At 49.1% G+C, this 20,381-nt stretch overlaps 7 protein-coding genes across 7 annotated transcripts; 3 read left to right on the top strand and 4 right to left on the bottom strand.

Annotated features, from left to right (window-relative positions):
* Positions 1-846: 846 nt before the first annotated feature.
* TERG_02961 (uncharacterized protein) lies at positions 847-2,514 on the top strand (the record flags this gene model as incomplete). Its single annotated transcript, XM_047747999.1, has 1 exon — positions 847-2,514. One exon carries the CDS (start codon positions 847-849, stop codon positions 2,512-2,514), a length of 1,668 nt encoding a protein of 555 aa, XP_047603972.1.
* A 1,024-nt stretch (positions 2,515-3,538) lies between these two features.
* Positions 3,539-6,728, top strand: TERG_02960 (uncharacterized protein; the record flags this gene model as incomplete). Its single annotated transcript, XM_003235857.2, has 10 exons — positions 3,539-3,740; positions 3,854-4,166; positions 4,248-4,352; positions 4,430-4,590; positions 4,670-4,824; positions 4,882-5,059; positions 5,228-5,263; positions 5,328-5,875; positions 5,926-6,620; positions 6,674-6,728. 9 exons carry the CDS (start codon positions 3,539-3,541, stop codon positions 6,457-6,459), a joined length of 2,232 nt encoding a protein of 743 aa, XP_003235905.2. The 3' UTR covers positions 6,460-6,620; positions 6,674-6,728.
* A 1,600-nt stretch (positions 6,729-8,328) lies between these two features.
* Positions 8,329-10,071, bottom strand: TERG_02959 (uncharacterized protein). The gene has a single exon (XM_047747998.1). The coding sequence runs from the start codon at positions 9,033-9,035 to the stop codon at positions 8,697-8,699; it is 339 nt and encodes a 112-aa protein (XP_047603971.1). The 5' UTR covers positions 9,036-10,071; the 3' UTR covers positions 8,329-8,696.
* Positions 10,072-11,708: 1,637 nt separating this feature from the next.
* Positions 11,709-13,734, bottom strand: TERG_11926 (uncharacterized protein). Its single transcript, XM_047750963.1, has one exon. The coding sequence runs from the start codon at positions 13,460-13,462 to the stop codon at positions 13,091-13,093; it is 372 nt and encodes a 123-aa protein (XP_047605790.1). The 5' UTR covers positions 13,463-13,734; the 3' UTR covers positions 11,709-13,090.
* A 10-nt stretch (positions 13,735-13,744) lies between these two features.
* On the top strand, positions 13,745-16,002 carry TERG_02958 (uncharacterized protein; the record flags this gene model as incomplete). Its single annotated transcript, XM_003235855.2, has 1 exon — positions 13,745-16,002. The coding sequence occupies exon 1, from the start codon at positions 13,975-13,977 to the stop codon at positions 16,000-16,002; it is 2,028 nt and encodes a 675-aa protein (XP_003235903.2). The 5' UTR covers positions 13,745-13,974.
* Positions 16,003-16,069: 67 nt separating this feature from the next.
* Positions 16,070-16,996, bottom strand: TERG_11925 (uncharacterized protein; the record flags this gene model as incomplete). Its single annotated transcript, XM_047750962.1, has 1 exon — positions 16,070-16,996. The coding sequence occupies one exon, from the start codon at positions 16,994-16,996 to the stop codon at positions 16,070-16,072; it is 927 nt and encodes a 308-aa protein (XP_047605789.1).
* An 89-nt stretch (positions 16,997-17,085) lies between these two features.
* TERG_11924 (uncharacterized protein) lies at positions 17,086-17,510 on the bottom strand (the record flags this gene model as incomplete). The annotated part of the gene is made up of 2 exons (XM_047750961.1): positions 17,086-17,280; positions 17,364-17,510. 2 exons carry the CDS (start codon positions 17,508-17,510, stop codon positions 17,086-17,088), a joined length of 342 nt encoding a protein of 113 aa, XP_047605788.1.
* Positions 17,511-20,381: the final 2,871 nt, after the last annotated feature.

Raw genomic sequence — 20,381 nt, 5'->3', positions numbered from 1 at the left:
CATATAAAGTCGTAAGCTTATGAGTTTTCCCGTCCCGAGCTGCATTATTTCCAGGTCCCTCTTTCAGTCAGCATTATATCGTGCGGATATATAATGTTACCTAAGAGATATGTCCCCGGCAGCTATGTAAACGGCCCCTCTCCGGTAATGCCTGGCTGAAAACTCTCTCATAGCTGGTCGAGCGAAGTCTATGCCAAGGCGGCAAGTAAGCTAGAATAAACCAATCAGAAATCGTTAAATTGGAGCCAATCGAAAGCAAGGACCCTGGACCTTAACTGGCTCTGATAACCGCACGCAAAACGCGAGATCAACTCTGATGCTCCAACGGAATGCCACAGTCAGGATCAACTTCTGACCTCATGAGTATATTGGCTCCCGTATGCCATTAGTCTTTTGCAATATATCTCATGCAGTAAATTGCTGCTAAAATCTGTATTGATACCCATGGTCAAAAGTTGCCGGCCATGCTCCTGAACGAGATGCCGACTTGCTCCGGGGATTCAACGCCATGCAAGCGCAATGAGACCAACCGGAAGTGACTGACGGGGGTGAATGGTCTAGGGATCCCTGTCGATATAACAAAACCCGGCTGTCTCAACATGCTCGCAATGCATACCATTTTGGGATCGGTGATTTACAATGAGGGCGACTTTTTTTGAGCCCCTTAACACTGTGAATAGATACATACATACATACATACATACATACATACATACATATATATATATATATTGGTGTCTATCGACTGAATTCTCGCGGCTCAATGATAATCTCTCTGCTCAATATATCTCCTCTTTACCGAGGCCTGATTACAGCAAGCTGCATAACTGCTGGGCGTTGGCCAATATGAGAGAAGCAACTGTTTCCTGCTCCCGAACTGATACAAATGTAACCCTAACAGGGGCAGCAGCGGTACACGGCCAGGCCAATACCATCAGCACTGTTATCTCTACGAAGAAGACATGGCGTTTTTGGGCCATATTCCCTGCACTATGCATGACTACTTTTTTATCTGCGCTCGATACGTCAATTCTTTCAACGGCGCTGCCGACTATATCCAAGGATTTGGGTGCTGGTCCTCTATACATCTGGATTACGAATGCATACGTGCTTTCGTCTACTGTCACGCAACCCCTCTTCGGTCAATCAGCCAACATCTTTGGTCGGAGATGGCTCTTAATCCTCTCGGTTGTTTGGTTCGCTATCGGTAGCGGATTAGCTGCAGGTGCGAACGGAACTACCGTGATCATTCTAGGCAGAACTATTCAAGGCATTGGCGGCGGGGGCATTAATACCCTGATAGATATTGTCATTGGAGACCTGGTACCCATGCGTGAACGAGGAAAGTACGTTGCGCTGATGGGTGTTATCTGGGCCATTGGCACTGTGGTAGGGCCGGTACTTGGTGGCGGCCTGACTGAGCATGCCTCCTGGAGATGGATCTTCTACATGAACCTCCCTCTCTCCGGGCTATCCCTGATTTTGCTGTATTTTTTCTTGCGTGTGGCATCTCCACCAGGTAATGGTTTCTACAAACAGCTTTTACGTGTGGACTTTATTGGCAATATGATACTTGTCATGGCTGTCATATCTATTCTCTTGCCATTGACCTGGGCGGGCACGCTCTACCCTTGGTCCTCTTGGAAGATTATTTTACCCCTCGTTATTGGGTTCCTGGGATTGATTCTTTTCTATGCACATCAGACATCGCGTTTCTGCCGTGAGCCATCTATCCCATTGAGATTATTCCCCACACCTACATCTCTCTTTTCCCTCATCCTAGGATTCACGGGTTCTATTCTGATCTATTGGGTTGGCTACTTCCTGCCAGTCTACTTCCAGGCTGTGCTAGGAACGTCCGCAACGAAGTCTGGTCTTTTCGTTCTTCCAATTACGGGTGCAGTTGCCCCCTTCGGCATCCTGGCCGGTATTCTGATTTCCGTCTGGGGCAAATACCGAGCTTTCCATTTCATTGGTTTCGGTCTTATGTCAATCGCCGTAGGGCTCTTCTCAATTCTTGATCAACACTCGTCGGCCGGGTATTGGGCAGGGTTCCAGATAATTTTTGGAGCTGGATCAGGCTTGATATATTCAAGCACATTACCGCCAATCCAAGCCTCCTTGCACGAATCTGATATGGCTACGGCAACTGCAACCTGGGCATTTATGCGGGGTTTTGGGTCCATCTGGGGGGTTGCTATCCCCACTGCAATATTTAACGAGAAGACTGAATCCCTTCTCGGAAGGATCAGCGATCCTTCTTTAAGGCGTCAGCTCTCGAACGGTGGAGCATATGCACTCGCAAGTTCCGGACTCTCATCCTCCCTCATGCATGACCCGAAACTATTAACGGAGGTGATTGGGTTATATACTCAATCTTTAAGGTTTGTATGGTTGCTAGCAATACCCTTCGGCATGTGCGGATTCGTTGCCAGTTTTCCCATTCGCCAGCTTGAATTAAAGACACATCTAGAGACTGAATTTGGGCTGCAAGAGCAGCGACAGGAAGGTTAGGGACAATCTTTTCATTCGCCCTAAATCTCTGATTCGTGAAATTATAACACACTTTTTCATTTGGTCAATAAAGACCATAAACAGCCAAAGGAGATTCGCTGTCCTGTGTTACTTGAAATAGAGCATGTCCTTATTTGGAGATCATCCCAGCTACTCTTCAGATGCCACTAAATACAGGATTTGCTCCGTTATCGTAAAGGAAGGTGGAACTCACGTCACCACATTGAACTCGGGTCCCTTAGTGTCTTGGTAGTTATCTCTTGTTGTCTTTTCCACTAACACCCCTGAGGATGGCTCGGGGGCACGGAGTTCCGCCAACTTGGATTAAATACCTGGAAAGGTCATGCATGCACATGCGGAAGTGCGTATTATGTGGGGACAATCAAACAGAGGGTTATAGAATAACGTGCCTAGGTGAGCCAGGGATGAAATGCCGCTGCTGGTTGCGACAAATGCGATTCCAATGGTTATCGGCTTATAATTGGGCGGTGATTATTCCTTGAACCAGGCAGATTGAATGCACCAATCCCAGGATGAATCAAGGCAAATACGGGATCCATGGAGAACCGGCGTAGAGTTCTGAACCAGACAACTGGGACGGTGGAGATGAAGGTGAATGCTCCCATGCTGTAGGCGGCTCAGGGAGAGTTGATTGTTGGCTATTTGTACAGCCAATCCTTGTTTGCGTCTTCAAGCCCGAGCCTCCGCCTCGGATAACATCATGCATTTAGAGGGTGTCCGGGATACTAATGCGATTTCAAAAATTCCGGAGTATGGACATCCTTGATTGCACGCATTCACAGAATTATCCCATGTCTGGCAGGACTATGTCGCCTGCTTCGCTCCAAACGACCCGGCAGCGGTAGTAGAGATATTCGGAAACCCATACAATATGTTAGGGGCCTATTCCTGTTCCTCTATTGATAAACCTACTATGTCTCCATGGATTTCTTGTTTTTTTTTTCCACCCACGGACTACTGTATTGACAATGATCTCGAGGATTTTGACAGTAGCTTTTTTGAGATGACGAGTGCGGACGTCCAAACACTAGATCCTCAACAGCGCCAACTGCTCGAATGCTGCTATGAAGCTCTCGAGTGTGGAGGTATCCCCCTCAACCAGGTTGCAAATACCATGACTGGCGTCTATATTGGTAATTTTGCCAGTGACTACGAGTCGCTGGCGTTCAAAGAGCCCGAGAAAATCCAGGGCATGCAAGTTCTGGGTATGGGGAGGACGACTGTGAGCAACCGCGTCAGCTATCTGTACAACTTGAATGGACCAAGGTGAGCTGTCTCTGTTGAATTGCTATCCTGGGGGTATTATGGTAACAACTAGATCAGCGTCAACATGAACACGGCTTGTTCCTCCACAATGTATGCCGTCCACTTCGCCGTGCAGCCCTTCGAAACGGCGAGATCCCAGCCGCGTTTGTCGGCGGCGTCAACCTTATCTTAACGCTGGAATACCACTTTGCTATTGGACAAATTGGCGCCTTGTTTCCAACCGCCATGTGTCACGCCTTTGACGCGTCTGCCGACGGCTACGCGCGCGGAAAGTCCATCAATGTTTTGTACTTGAAGCGGGTCTCTAATGCATTGAGAGACGGCGATCCTATTCGGAGAATAATCAGAGGCGTCTCTTTAACTGCGTGAGTCTGCCGGGAGCCCACGTGAGCTGACGGCTGGGTGGTTGAGACTGCGCAACTACGGAGTACTAACTCCTCGAATAGGATTGGCAAAAACAATGGTATCACCCTGCCTGGCGCAATGGCGCAGGAGTTGTATATCCGAAAGGCATATGAGCACTCGGGGCTTATTGATTATAACGCCGTTGGGTTCGTTGAATGCCACGGGACTGGAACGCCCATTGGTGATCCGATAGAGACCACAGCAATTGCAAACGTGTTTGAAGACAGTCGAGACTGGCATGTCCCATCCTTATCGGATCAACAAAGCCTCAGGTAGGCCATGGTGAGGCCGGCTCTGCCCTGACAAGCATTATCAAAGTCGTTTTTGCGATGGAAAAAGGACTCATTCCTGGAACAATCGGTATCAACAGGCTGAACCCAAGCCGTGAGTGCCCCTGATTATCAACGTCATAACTATTTGTCGGACGCTGCTAACTATAGTTAACTGATTTCCGGCTGGTCAGTGGATCTGCGACGGGGATGTCTGGCTGTTGTCACCAAGAACAATCCCTGGCCTGCAAACAAAGCAAAGCGTGCATCTGTCAATTCTACGGGGTACGGGGGCGCCAATGGGCATGTAGAACTTGAAACTATCGAGGAGTATCCGAAAGGCTCAAATGTGCGGCTGGATACGCAGGCTCAGTTCTGCGTCGACCCTTACACGTCCATTTTGTAGACGCAGTTTTTACTCCCGAACTTCGCCCATGATGAGTACTCACTTACGAGAAGCCTGGAAAACATATCGGACGTATTGCACTGTGGAAAAAATGAAATTCAAGGGTTGCTATATACCTTAGCTGAGCGCAGGACTAGATTTCCTTACCGAGGCATCATACCCATAACCATTTCCGATCGTGAGTGTGCCTTCGGCAAACCGTCAACGGGGAAGATAAATCTCGCTGTCCCCACGGTAGCTTTTGTTTTCACTGGCCAGGGAACGTAATGGGCGGGAATGGGATGAGAGCTTCTGGATAGTTTCCCTGCGGTTAAACGAGTTTTCTGGAGGCTAAATAAAGCATTAGCTCAATTAAAGCCTGCCCCAGCATGGAAACTCCAAGGTAATGTCTATGAAATAACACAATATGCGGGAGATTCCAATGCACTAATGCAGCTGCCTAATAGATATACTGCTTGAACCAGAAGAAACAAGCGGAATTGGAGACGTTGCATTTTCTCAACCAGCATGTACTGCGATTCAGATCGCTTTAGTGGATTTGCTCGGAAAAAATCCATCAGCTGCCTTGGCCCACGGAATCAATACGGTCCTGATGAACGAAAATCCAACGAAGAATCTTAGGTTTGCTACCCTGGACCTTGACCATGCCGCTGTTTCTGAGACTACGACGGCTATTAAGCAGACCGCAGACATATTTTTATTGGTTGCAAAAGCGCAATCAAGAGAAGAGTGTGAAACGGATTTCATTCTCAAAGACGGCGTCACACACATAAGTCGTGTTGTTCCCGATGCTCAGCTGAACGAAGAATTCAGGCTGGACAATGGAGATGTTCGCGTAGACCAAGATTTCCCAACCTCCGGGAATGTGCAGCTAGCCCTTGAAACACCAGGTCTTCTCGACACGGTATACTTCCGTGAGCAACTTACTTGTGACATTGATCTCGACTCAGATGAGCTGGAATTTAATGTTAAAGCCGTTGGCCTCAATATGAAGGTACGTCTCCCCGCTCGCTAACAACTGCCCAAAAACTCACAGTAGTATAGGACTATGTTATTGCTATGGGAAATTTCGAAAGCGTTAAGTCTAGTATCGAATCGACTGGGGTTGTATCTCGCATTGGTGCTAACGTCAAGAATATCAAACCAGGAGACAAGGTTATCTGTTTTGAGCGAGGCAATTATGACACTTTCTTGAGAAGCCCCGTCGCCAAGTGTCTAAAGCCAAATGACGATGATGATTTGATTGAAATGGCTACAATTGGCATTGCACTTGGTACTGCATTATATTCCCTGAGATACCTAGCTCAACTTGAAGCTGGGGAAACAGTTCTTATTCAAGCTGCTACAGGCGGTCTGGGTTTGGCAGCAATACAATACTCGAAGCTCGTCGGAGCAGAAATATATGCAACTGTTGGTACTCAAGCCAAAAAGGAATATTTGATTAACGAATTGGGCTTCCCAGAAAATCGAATCTTTTGGTCTCGCTCTCTTGACTTCAAGCAGAAGCTGTTGAAAGAGACAAAGGGGCGAGGAGCTGATGTAGTGCTTTCTGCAGTCTCAGGTCCAGGCTTCTATTAGGGCTTTGGCTGCCTCGCGCCATGTGGAAGACTAATTGACGTGGGTAGAGGAAATGTTTTGGACAAGGGAAACCTGGGATTGTATGTTTTTGATAGAAGCGTTAGTGTGTTTTCGTTCGATCTCAACTTCGTGCTCGAGAAAAAACCTCAGCTTGCTTCACGGTATGATGCCCAATTCACCGACTTCACACTAGCTTTCAGCTAATAATCTTCAGGCTTCTAGCAGATATGACGGAACTTCTAAGAGAAAGGAAGATCAAGCCAGTCAAAATAGATCGGACATATCACATTACCGACATGGAAAAAGCTCTTAGGTACTTCGGCCAAGGACAACATATCGCCAGGAAGGCATTGCTGTAACGACCTTCGCACAGGTTATTTCAGCATCAGATGCACGATTTGAGGAGCTGACGACTACGTTTGAGAGAGCCGTTTACGCAGATCATACGAAAGTGTAGGTATTTTACTGCAAGCGGCACCTTATTCCGACACAATGACGGCATACATTCATATTTCCACGGATTTAAACGTACTTGTAGATAGAAGGCATTTTTAGGCAACTAAATATATAAATGAGCTAATCATCTAACTAGCCAGTACTCAATCTATAGGTAATAACCCATCTATTTTGCGTATGGGGTACATGTACAGGAATTGCAAAACTAAGGTTGGTTCAACTCTGTCCGCTTGAATGTTTACTAGTGGCGTCAAATACTTAAGTGTCTCGAGAGAAGAAGACCCGCGGGCCTGATTAGCATGGCGGAGTAATACGGAAAGGATATTGACGGAAAAGCTGGTCAAAGGCAACATGTGGTGGCCGAATGGGGACAAAATACGGTGAAGCTGTGACTCTGCAGGGCCCTGGCATTAAAAGGGGTCTTGGGGAAATCCAACAATAGCTCCCGGGCGCGAAAGGTACCAATTTCGGCCAGTGAAGCTGTAGGAATATCTATCAGGATGAAACAGCGCTATAAATTAAAGAGGTGGAGAGGATGGCTAGAAGGTCAATGAGCAGGCAAAAGGGAACAAGGGAGCGGGCGGTAAGCAAAACGCAACGGTCCTGGAGCCCGTTTGGCCCGCTCCATGCGGCCCAGTGTTTTTTTTAACCGCATGGATGCAAAGTTTGAAGGTGGCTGGTAACGATGGGAAAGATTTCAGGGGGCGTGTGTTCCATGTAGCGCGTAGCTAATGCGAAAGACGCTTTGCTGCAGGTCGATAGGCAACGAGCGCTTCGTAGCCGGGCTTATTGACAACAACGCCTTCCCGGCCAGCCCATTGATGCCAAACCTAGGTGTAAATCCAGCCTGACAGCGCCATCCACGAAAGTCTGCACATTTATTTCGTTCTCTTTTTGATCCATGATCTCCTCTCGTAGTTGTTTTATTGTTTCCCCCTTTTTTTTGATGTCGGCGCTTACATCACATGATAACTACGTAAGGTAGACGCGCGCTTAGATGCGGTGCCCAAAACTGCGCGCGGGAGGCGTAGACGAGGTCACGGGCCTCTCCCGCCTTTTTTTCTTTTTTATTTATTTTTTCCGTTATTTTCTTTTTCAACGTCAAACAACAAAACGGCGAAGAAAAGAGCAGGAGAAGAGCGGAAGGGAAGCAGACAGGGCAGAGGAAAAGGGCCTAAGCGAGGTGCTAAACGGGCCTGTCTGTCTTTCGCGCCGATGGAAATTTCATGCGCGAGCTGCTCGGCTGCGGCGCAGGCCCGCCCTCTGTGTCGCGATGCCCCTGGTCAAGGAGGAAAATGATAGGCGGTTAACGACAGATTGTCCCAAGCACAAAAGACAAAAGGGACCCCTTGGGCGCCTAACGCCAGAATATCCCCGTTGTCCAGGGCTGGCGCGGGGCCCCTGAGACGGCTGTCGATGCAGCTTTTACGAAAATCCATTGGCAACCGGCGACTCTCAGCTTGCAAATGTGACGACGCTAAAACACATTCCATTCAGTCTTGGTCCACTAACTAACTAGCTAGTCAAATGTCCCTGCTCCGTGCAGTCATTGCAAGTCCGAAGTCCCTCACTATCCCGAAAGGTGTTGCAAAATCATAACAAGAAAAATCCAAATAAAAGTAAAGAAAAAGGCATAACACATGAGAATGCAGAGAAACGAAAACGAAAGCGTTATTACATGATATCGTTAGCAGTTGATACCCCCCCTTTTTCTTTGCACATCGGACCAACTCTCCATGCTTCACTCGAATTTTGGCCCCCGCATATATCCCTGGTCGTGCTCACTTGCCAATGGATCTCTGTTTCAATTGTCTCTCATGCTCCAATTGGCTGATTTCCTGTTCGAAATCCTTGACCATGGCCTGAGATTTCTCCATGGAAGCTTTCATGACGCTTCCTTCGCGGCGCCACCGGTTAATACGCTCTACCTCCGTGTTGCGTCGGCGGTGCTTGGTTTGGATCTTCTCGCAAAGCTTGCAGATGGCTTGGATGTTCTCTGTGTTGTGGACGAGTTTCATGCCGCAGGTTTCGCCCATTCGGTACTCGTGGTTGCACTTGGCAGCAAAGCTACCCCAGGCCCAATCACCGCAGAGGAATCTCTTCTGGCTGTAGAAGCACATGGTGACTTTGAAACACTCTTCATCAGTCTTCTATACCTTTGGAGCTTTCATTGCGCACTCACCAGCTTGTTTTCTTCCTTGTTGTTTTCTCGGTGTTTCAAGTGTGGCTTCTATGGACCCGATGGCGGATCGAGTTCCTGACTGACAAAGCAGTTTGTTTGGCAAGGGGAAACTTGACTATTGAGGAGGGAAGTATTGATGATGTAGGAGGAAGCGGTGCTTGCTATTGTTTTGTGTGCTGAATTTAATAAGGGGAAGTGTGTTGTGGTCGCTGTTGCTGCTCACTGGTGATGTCTGCTTTGTTGATGATATCTCATCCGCATTCTCGGGGGAAAGATGGCGATATTTATGCCTCGATGCAGAGAGCACCTTTGGATATTTTGATACCACGTCCATCCTGCATATTGAGGAGATGACCAACTGTCGTGTTCGCATGATTGCTGCCCACCTTCACTGGCCTTGGACGGCACTCTTTGCCTGTCTGTCTATCTGTCCGGCTTTCCTCTGGTCCCCCGGTCTGCCTTCTCCTCAGCTTGGCTTCTGTCTGTCTTGCTATCGGGTGTGGAGTGGTCTGAGAACCTTTTCACATTTGCCTCATGCATTCGCAACTTGGCCTAAGCACCCTTGCATGCTGTGTAAATGCGATCCGGTTTAGCACGGTTGACCAGATGTCGTGGACACTCCCTTGGCCAACGACCACCCTTCTGTTCAGTTGAAGATCTATCAATTAACTTTTTAGCCCATGCTCGCTTTTCTCCTAAGGGGGTGTCGCAAGCCCTCTGCATGTCCTTACGTTCTCCTATTCTACTTCATAACCCCTGCATCTCTTGCTCCACCTCGGGCTTTCTCTGAAACTCAACTGTGGGAAGGGAGAGGAAAGAAGCTGGTTGTACTACTCTTGGTCAAAGTGATCTCGCCGACAGTGCTGCAGCATCCTAACTGCCCAGTAGGCCCCACACACCTTCTTTTCCCTGCCATTCCAATATCAAAAGACTATTACAATGAGGCTGGCCACATACTATGTCGTTCACGGGATTCAATCCGATATACCCTTTCCCCCCCTCCCCTCCTCCCCTCTCTTCCTTCCTTCTCTGGCCACCAATAGACCGGCTCATCCGAAACGAAGCCGTCTTACATGCACTTTCACAGCTGAGCTGCCTCATCCAATTGATATGGTCCATGGGGGTGTTCAGATCACTTCAGCTCGTTTTCAAGTCAATCAAACTTTCCGACTTTCATTTCTCTCTTCTTCACCCTGCTGCAGTCTATGTGCTGTGTGACAAAGAGAAAATTTCATCACCAGGACCTGATTGATCCCTTCCAATAATTTTAGTCATGATTGGATTAACTTTGGTGCCCGTTTTCCCACTAACGGGCCGGTGAAAATAAACCAAGCGATACTAACCAATGCCTCCGAGCTATGATGATTGACTTTTTTTTACCCTCATTCTTGCCTATGCACCGGATCATGCAATTGATTGCCTCACCCTTCTCTCGCTTGGAAAAACCAGATTTTGATGTGGCAAAAGAGGAGAAATTCTGACTTCCCCTGTCAAGGAAGCTAGAAGTTTCGTGTGCCTTCCTTGAGCCAGATTGTCCCGCGCTATCAACTGTTTTGACTCTCTTGGAGACTGTGCCCGGTTGTACAAGCCATGGAGTGCATGAATTTCAGCTGATCGGATGATGCGGCGTCGATGAACCTAACCAGGCAATTCTAACCCTTCTACCCTCCTCGTCAGGTCCTGCATTAACTACACTAGGACACGCAAACTTGAACACACGGCCTGTGAAAGAGGGAGGCGAAATGGTCCCTCATTCTGCATTGGACAGGATGGATCGGATAAAACGGTCCAACTTGGATGAATGACATGGATGATGATGACACCAAGCTAGATTTTTCCAGACGGTCTGACGTGGCAACCTCTGGAGTGATCTGATATTGTCTCCATAATGATCATGATCATGATCATTATGATGATAATGGAGTAATATCAGCTTAGTAAAAGCGGTAAGGCCCTATCAAACGATTTCGCCTCAAGTCTCTAGGACAGTGAAGAACGCATCCGAGTTTCACAATGGAAACATTCACCGAGTGATTCCCTGCAGACTAACACATATACGGAGGAATGAAATACCCTAGTTAGGCTATGCTGTCGTTGGCGAGGGCAGTGTCATCGGTATCACAGCACGAAGCACGCCACAGCACCATCTACCCTGTTCTGAGAATCAAGCAGGGATCTTATATGACCCTCGCCCGGCATTTTCTCCTAACCTGTTCGTTTTTAATTGATATCAAGAACCTGACTCTGTTGTCTACCATCTTTCGATGGGAAAAGGATGCAGAACCATGCATAGCAAATGGGCAGCTACATTCACAGCAGCATGAACGTTGAAATTGAATTTTGGATGCACCGGCCAGCGGATCCATCGCGCTGGGTCGAGGTTACTCAGCTGATCTGAACACGGACTAGCGGAAGCTTGCGCTGCATAAAGTGTCCGAAGGGCAAATCAGACGGGGGAGACACAAGAAAGCAAAGATCTTCCCCGGAACGCATCTTACATCCCTGACAAACCAGGAGACTACAGTTTGCAGAGCCTTAGTGTCCAAAAGCAAAGAAAGCAAGCGAAATAAGAAAAAAAATAAAAATTCATGCAATGCAACCAGCTGCACGGCCGGAGCGAACCTTGGGAGGGAGCCGTGCCTGATCAATACCGACCCACTAGCTGCAGCTGTCAGTTGTTTTCTTTTCTTTTTCTTTTTTGTCTTTTCTACTCTTATACTTCGGGCTACAACGAAGACTTGAGACAGAGCAAGGCTGATGATCCCTGAGCTGTCAACTGTCAAGCTCTGTCAGCTTCATTTCTTCTTCCTGTTGGTTCCCGTCTGTTCACTTTTCCGCCTCCTTCTTGCCTCTACACCCATTTGACTTTGAAGGCGTTTGAGTTTGTATTCCGTTCGAGTTCACTCTCGTTCTCGCTTAGGTTGTTGCCTGTCAATGTTGATATTGATGTCGAAGTTGAAGTCTGCTACATGCATGACTCCAACTGCATTGATTTTTTTTCCTCGCCTAACCAACAAGCTCAGAAGGACATTTTTTCTTTTCTTTTTTGACAGTTCAACCCACCTGTCCGCAGGTTGAATGAGGCTGCCTGCCTGCCTGCCTGCCTACCTACTTCCTCCTTTACCTTCCCTGGCTGCCCTCCCTGGCTGCTGAGGGTTATCGTATCCAACGGCTAAGCAGGGTCTACTTGTTGTCTTTGTCCATGCAGATCAGGCACTTTTGGCTTTTCCTTGACTATCTCTCTGTCTGCTACGCCGCAGGAAAGGCCTCCAGCATGTCAATGCTCTGCCAGTCTACCTGTTGACGTGGCTAGTCTGCTTTACTCAACCATGGAAAGGCTGTGGACTGAATAATGAGTCAGGCATCACCACTTTTCCCTCCGCCAACTACTGCATCCTGCATCTCTAGCACTTCCACTACAACTTCTTTAGCTAGCTACCTACTGACGGCATCTAACTACTATCTGCATCAATTGCATGAGGCTTAAGCTCTCCACTTCCCACCTAGCTTGCCTACCCATGTCCTCTGCCTCACTACTACCTAAGAGCCTCTATGCACGCTGCCTGACTGCGCCCCGTCTAGTCTAGCAACCACCATGGATATCTGTCGACCATGTCTCTGCCAGGTCTACCAAGCAACCATGCTCCTGTCTACGGCGCATCACCCCCTTATCCTTGCTCCCTGATGTCTAGCGTCTTACCTAAGCACTAGCTACCTCGGCATCCGCAACCATATCAAGGAAGTACCCCACGTGACATGACGTCAGCAGCAGCAAAAGAAGGCGAGGGGGAGAAGAGCATCAAAGGATTCAAGAAGACATCTATCAACAGCAACATCTATCTGTCTATCAGACTGTCTACCGGAAGAAAGAAAAAAAGAAAAAGACCGATCCTTCAAGTTTTCTAAGAACAGACGTCAAGAAGAGCCATCCATCCGTTGGTCATCATGCTGCAACTTCGCCTCCTACGACCAAGTCTAGGAAGTCTGCCACTACTACCGGGTCTGGGACGACGTCCGACCACTAGAACAACAAGACAGGTCAGTAGTAACACTAGCGATGGCATCGACACCGATCGAGGCGAGTACTCCAAGACAGGCGGGGATAGCGAGGTCGCCTCCCAACGAAGCGCCTACGACATCTGCTACCGCGACCCTGCCGATGTCCGGACGGCTTCTGACCGCGAGGAAGAAGCCAACGGCCACCGCGACCGCCGCCCGCTGGAGGTCAGCCCGGCAAACAGGGAGGTCTCTCGCTTCACCGATGAAGGAGGAGGGCAGCACGACGAAGAAGTCCGGCCGAGCAGGAGGGTGTCGCCGCGCAAGGGCAAGCGGGTGGACTACGGGGGAGCAGACATCAGCAGTCATCCCAGCAAATAATCCAGCTGTCTCTGTACTTTTTTCTATATTCCTTGCTACTCTTTGTTGTCAAGTATCCGCCTATCTACAACTACTTATTACTGCTGCTTGCTTCTATACCAATCTACTTTCCTCCTCTTGACTTTTAGGGCTTAGGGCTAGGGCTTTCCCCTGTATTACTAATTTCCCGTGCTGACTAAGATCACGCAATCCCCTGTTGAAATTTACAAAGCAGGAAAGCGCGCAGTTGGCCGAAAGCGGCAGGAGCAGTACGGGGGTAACAGTGAGTAAAAACAGCTGAAGATGGCGTGATAGGAAAAAAGCGCGTAGCAGCAGAGATAAGATGAGATAAGATGAGTTAGATAAGGGGGAGGACTTCACTTCCTTCCCTTTACCTTACTCCGACTCTCTCACTTCGCTGCTACCCCTTACTTTCTACACTCTTTTGCTCTTCACTCTTTCTACTATATTACCCCTGGCTGCGACTGTTGCCACCGCTGTCACCACCACTGCGGCTTCCTATGACCTCTGCTATAGCCTCTACCATGCCATCTACCAGACTCGGGGCTGGTAGCCTCGCGTTGGGCTTCCTCGGCGAGAGACAGAAGCTGAAGAGAAAGAGAAGCGACAAGGAAAGAGACAGGGCAGTCAGAGTGGTCGTACCGGCCAGGGCTCTGGGCTGTGTCAGGGCGAGTCTCGAGCAGGCGGCCTTGCTCTCTCTGCCACTGGTGTTGCATCTAGTGGGTGAGGAAGACGACAGTGTCGAAGACAGTGATGCCTGCGTCGAGATGGCAGCAGAGCTGGGTGTGACCCTGATAAGCTGCCGGGAGGGAGACGAAAGTAAGATGACAGCGTTGGCGGTGCAGGCTGCTCCGTCAATGGTGCTTCACAAGAATGCCTCAAAAATACCAGCGGAAGAAGATGCAGTCTATGACTTGCCGCAGACAAAAGGGGGAGACATCGAGATCAGTGACAAGTATGAGTATCACGGGCCTACGGATGCTGTCTCAGTGGTGGTTGTCTTTGGCCATGCTGCTGCCAGTGATGCTCTCAGGACGACGGGACTGTTAGTAGTCAAGACCTGGCCAGCGGGGGCAGACGAAATGGCGAAGGTCCTTCCAGAGACAGTCAAGACCGTGGGAATCCTTGGAGGCCAGCAGGAGTCCCTCTTCAGGCAAATGCTCCCTCTCGGCCTTAGAGTGACCCTAGTAAGCCTGACCAGCAGGGCTCTTGGTGAGTTTACTGGAAGCGAGGTTGAACAACAAAAGACCGCCGAGAAGGAGAAGATAGACATAGATGAAGAAGAACAAGAAGAAGACAAGGTTACTGTTGAAGATGTTACTAAGGGACTTCTCTTCAAGGAGGCACTTGGGACAAAGACAACCTTACCAAAACTCCCAGCAAAGACCTACGCTGTCACCGTCAAGGAGAACCGCAGGCTCACTCCATCACACTACCATCGTCATATTTTCCATCTGGAGCTAGACCTGGGTGACTCTGGGTTGACATACGAGATAGGAGAGGCGCTGGGAGTACATCCCGAGAACTCGCCTCAAGAAGTGCAGGAGTTTGCTGCCACTTATCCCTTAGATCTGGATGAGATAGTCAGCTACCGGACAGAAGAAGGCAGGCAGACGCAGACGACCTACCAGGCACTCAGAAGGCTCGACCTCTGGGGCCGGCCACCCAAGAAATTCTACCTCGACCTTAGCGAACATGCTACCGACCCCAAGGAGAAAGAGAGACTTGCTCACCTTGCATCCCCGGCGGGTAAAGACGAGTTTAAGCAGCGTTCAGACGTCGATATTTTGACGTACGAAGACATTCTCCAGGAATTCCCCTCGGCCAGACCTACATTCACCACTTTGGCCGCCATGGTAGGCCCCGTCAAGCGACGAGAGTACTCTATTGCTTCCTGTCAGCGCCTAGCGCCCTCCATAGTGGCCCTCATGGTCGTCGTCGTTGGCTGGACAGACGGACGTGGCAGAGCTCGCTCGGGTCATGCATCTACCTACCTTTCCAGACTGTCCCCCGGTGCCCCCCTGACGGTCAGCGTCAAGCCCAGCGTCATGAAACTCCCTACTGATCCCATGGCACCGCTCATCATGGCTGGACTGGGTACCGGGCTCGCTCCCTTCCGCGCATTTGTCCAGCACCGAGCCCTGGAGAAGTCTCTGGGCAAGGAAGTTGGTCCTGTACTGCTGTATATCGGAGCTCGTCACCAGCGAGAAGAATACTGTTACGGCGAAGAGTGGGAGGCCTACGCTGCCTCAGGCGTCATCACTCTGCTTTCGACCGCTTTTTCACGAGACCAGTTACACAAAGTCTACATCCAAGACCGCATGAGACAGACTCTTCCCCAGATAGCCGATGCTTACCTCGCTAAGCACGGTTCATTCTACCTGTGTGGGCCGACGTGGCCTGTTCCCGACGTCACTGCTGTCCTGGAGGAAGCGGTAGCCTCTCTTTCCACAGATACCAAAATAGACACCCGCGCTGAGATGGACCGGCTTAAGGACCAGCACCGCTTCGTTCTGGAGGTCTACTAAATTCACTTTCGGATAATTAGTAGCTTTTAATACTTTTCTTCAAGAATTAGAATAATTTTTTTCATGTTCATGTCTTTTTGGTCTTCCCGAATGCTCCCCCTTTAGCTCGCCGTAGTTCTAGTGCCCGCTTATATGGCGGTGCCGTCGGCTGCTGCACCGGATCCAGACTCACATGGTCCTCCGGCAATTCATACGACGCATCCGCATCCCAACCGCTCACATCTCCACACGCCACGAAGCGCGCCATATACCGTTCCGTAGACGTAGTGCCCGTAATAGCCTGTTTCGGGCTCCCCTTGTAGTCTCGACACACAACGAATGCCTCAAGACTACTGGCCCGGCTGCTCCTGGGTTTCGCAACAACCACTCGTCCAAACACGCTCTTCAGCTGTGCATATAGCACATCCACGTCCCGCCCTCTAAAGATCTTCGCTACAAACGTCCCGCCCGGCCGGAGTATGCCCATAGCTAGGTTCAGCGCCGCATACAGCAACTGACTCTGGACGTATATGTCCAGATCATGCAGGCCAGTAACGTCGGGCGCTCCATCAGACAGTACCAGGTCGACTTTTTCTTCCTCCCCTTCATCGTTGAGCGCATTCAGGAGCAATGGCACCGTACTCGGGTGCGTGATATCAGCCTGTAAAGTGATGATGCCCTCCAGTGGCGCCATGGGCTGCAAATCCACTGAAACAATCTTCACATCTCTCCGCGGCTGCACGTCCTCATCGACACACCCAGCGCCTCTGTCCAGCTCGTATTGTCTCCTACCGAATGACTCTCCGCGAATTAGCACACGACTGAGCACCTGGCTCCAACTGCCTGGTGCGGCGCATAGGTCGACCACGCGCCGCACGCTATCGGGATCAGAGTGGGCGAATAAGTCGAATTCTTCGTCGAGGTGTATGAGTTTGAAGGCCGAGCGGGCGCGCCAGTTTTGTTCTTTGGCCAGACGGTAATAGGCGTCACGTTTGTCCTTGGAGGATTTCCCCATGACTGGCCGTCACTGGAAGCTACGTGCTGTTAATGTTTGTTGGGTATTCAACCGTCGTCGTCGTAGGCGATATCTGCCTTATCTTTTGTTCAAATATGGGTTGTCGCGAATTGTGATGTGGAAGATGATTGGTCAGCGAGGAAGGTGCCCTGCACGACCTGATTAGGCTTAGCGCCTATCAATGCCGAGGTGCCGAGGTACCTTAAACTTTGCAGTGTTGAATATGGACTTATACAACTCAGGGGCACTTCAGGATCCTCCGTGTCTTTAGCCCTCTTGCTAGCCTTCAGGCCCGGTCAATATTAGACGTATGTTTCCCTTTTATAGCCCACAATAACCTACCAGAGCTCTTTTAATCTATACCCACCCAGCACCCAGTTTCAAGAAGCAGCTTGACTACTCCCTCGTGTCGATAGCTTGCAGCCCATGAGAGAGGCGTTTCGCTAAATTGAGAGTCCTCAGAGTTAACATCCACCTTTCCGGTCTCAACAAGTAGTCTTCCGGTCATCTCCATTGCACTCGTCCAACACATCTAACAAACAGACTATGTCACCGGCATTTTTCTCTGCAGTGACACGAACAAACATACTGCACAGATCATTGAAGGAATCAACAAGACTTCCCCCAACAGCCTCTGACTAGTCCAAGAGTCATGCAAAAGATGCGGCTGGGCTAACAAGAGCTGACGTAGAATGGAGGAGATCGCATATGTGATTCGCTTCTGGTCCAGGTAATCGTCTTTAAAAAAGAAATAACAGGCCGTTCTCCTGCCACAGGGCAAATACTCACCGGCCAGGTACCTGCTGAATACTGACTTCCCGCACCCTGGGTCTGCCGAAACCTAGAGCAATTCAGAGGATGTGCTTTGGTTCAACTTCGTGAATTGATGGTGGCTTGTAAACCACTCACATGTGCCTAGCACACGCTTGTTGTTTCTGTCTTTGCGATCATTGTTCGGATAGATGTATAACCTCATGAAGAGATTTGTCATTTTCCATTCTACACAGACGTGGTTTGCATACTTGCACTCGTTACAGCGCATTCTGGATTTCTTGAAGTTTTTTATCCACCCTAATATCGTGAATTGAGGAAGGGGTATTTCGGATAGAGTTATCATATCGCCCAACATGCCGTAGTACTTCGTCCCACGCGTCTTTCTTGAACACGTCCGTAAGAAATTGGACCGCCAATCGTTTTTGCGAGTAACGGATTGCTCGAGACTGAAAATCTAATGCTTTAGAGCATAGTAGTACCAGGTCGTTTTCAAGTGTTCTTGTCAGGTCAGCACTGAGGTTGGAGTCGCAGCTGAGGAAATGGTTTTCGATTATATGAAGGCGAGATATCAGAGAGGATGTTATTGCCAAACCTTTTCAAAGAGTATCATGTTGTTCCATCGCTTGTATGAAAAGCCACTTCTACATTAGCATTGTCAACCAGGAGAGAGATATAAAGATATGAGGCCTTATCAAGAGGCCAACGATTACTCCGGCACATGCTATTGCAGCTGATGATATCCCTAAACACAATGATATTCCGGCACACTTTGGTCATCTTATCCCTAGGACCCGTGGGACAACCATCAGTTTACTTTACACTATTGAAAACTGTCCATTTCTTGCAGTCAAGCTGCTTAGCCATCACATCAGGAAGCTGTGAAGTTCATTTTCCTCCAGCGTGAAGTCTTCCTTAAGGATACGGATGGATTCCTCCCACAATTTATTCAACGCAACGTCTTGTTTCAAGCGCTTCTCCGCTTCCGACCAAGGGTCAATCGCAACCATTTTTGACTTAGCGGGTTGGTTATAGCATGGCTCTTGTTGTTGTCAATAGGCTGCGGATCCAAGGCTGCCGTGGGATTTTCCTCTACTCCTGGGTTTCTCCTTTTTGTCACTAGAACTCCTCTTAAAGTGCTCTTTGAGGTTTGTGAAGCGCATGTCGGCGGCCGCTGCCCTTTGACCGTTAAATAATGGAAGGTCAAGAGATCTTGCAGGGGACATGAAGTTGAGGGAGGGGGGGCTTCATCTCTGCGGATGACGCTGCCCAAGCAGCAGTATGTTGGTCACTCTCTAGCCAACCAATTAGAGGCTCCCACCTCTCTCTTCATCAACAGCCGTGTCAGACCTAGGCAGGTAGCATGCTGGGAGGTTGTCTAGCGACAGGTAGGGCAAATCGAAGTAACTCAAAAGATGTATTTAGTTAATTGCTCCTATCTCCATCGCGAGGTAAATGCGCGTCATAAATAATGGTGACCAATGGGAGCTCTTGATGACTAATCCAATGAAAATTTAGAGTTACCCACCCCAGATAAGATAAGATGGCTTGGCATTGACTTTTTTCCTCTCTTTTATTGACAACGATGTGGGTGATAAATAATTGCTAGCTACATATATTAACAGAATCGGATCGTTAATGCTGCCATGGCAAACAAAAAAAGGCAGACGAAACCGGCGGAACCACCGAAGAAGCGACTCAAGACCAACAAGTCTGATAAAAGTAACGCTGCCGCCCTGACAGAAGAAGTTACCAACATCGATGCGTTGAACTGGCAGACCGTGCAGCCTCCTGATATTCTTGAGAATGCAGAGGGTTTCTACGGCCTTGAGGAGATAGAAGGAGTAGATATTATCAGGCCTGCAGATGGGGAGCAGCTGAAGTTTTTGGTCGGTCATTACGGTCCTTGGTGAGAATGGCGTGGTATGCTAATGCTATGTGTAGGCTGCGAAGAGCAGTATTAAGACCGGCGACAACGAGGAATTAGATGATTATGACGATGGAGAAGAGTGGCTGGGTTTCGGTGACGAGGTCGAGCAACAACCCGAGCCAAAACAACTGTCATTCAAGTCAACAGAAAATAAGAAAAAGAAAGATAAGAAGGAGAGAGAAAAGCCTAGGCAAGAGAAAGACAATGCTAAGGTCCAATCGATACCCTTTAGCATCCTGAATGAAGCCAACGAAGAGCCTGACGTCGATGTTTCAGCCTGGGATTCCCTTGACCTACGTCCAGAGCTCCAAACAAGCCTCTCCCGACTCAAGTTTGCCCAACCAACTCCCATTCAAAAGGCAACCATACCCGAAATTCTGGGTGGAAGGGATGTTATTGGTAAAGCAGCCACGGGTTCGGGGAAAACGCTTGCTTTTGGCCTGCCAATACTACAGTATTTGCTAAACAGACAAGAACAACACCCTTCTACCTTATTAGCTTTACCCAAGTCCAGTGATAAAACGCCAATAGCGCTCATCCTCTCGCCTACCCGCGAATTAGCACATCAGCTCGTCAAACATCTGAAAGAAGTTACCAGCTCCGCTCCTAACGTTGATGCATACATCGCCTCCGTTACAGGCGGGCTATCCGTGCATAAGCAACAACGCCAGCTCGCCGAAGCAG

This window comes from Trichophyton rubrum (assembly GCF_000151425.1).
Source record: "Trichophyton rubrum CBS 118892 genomic scaffold supercont2.3, whole genome shotgun sequence".
Lineage (NCBI taxonomy): Eukaryota > Fungi > Ascomycota > Eurotiomycetes > Onygenales > Arthrodermataceae > Trichophyton > Trichophyton rubrum.
This window is presented reverse-complemented; position numbering and strand designations above follow the sequence as displayed.

Coding starts and splice junctions, on each gene's coding strand:
- TERG_02959 (XM_047747998.1), bottom strand. CDS start 9,035: ATGTGCTTCTACAGCCAGAAGAGATTCCTCTGCGGTGATTGGGCCTGG.
- TERG_11926 (XM_047750963.1), bottom strand. CDS start 13,462: ATGACTGCTGATGTCTGCTCCCCCGTAGTCCACCCGCTTGCCCTTGCG.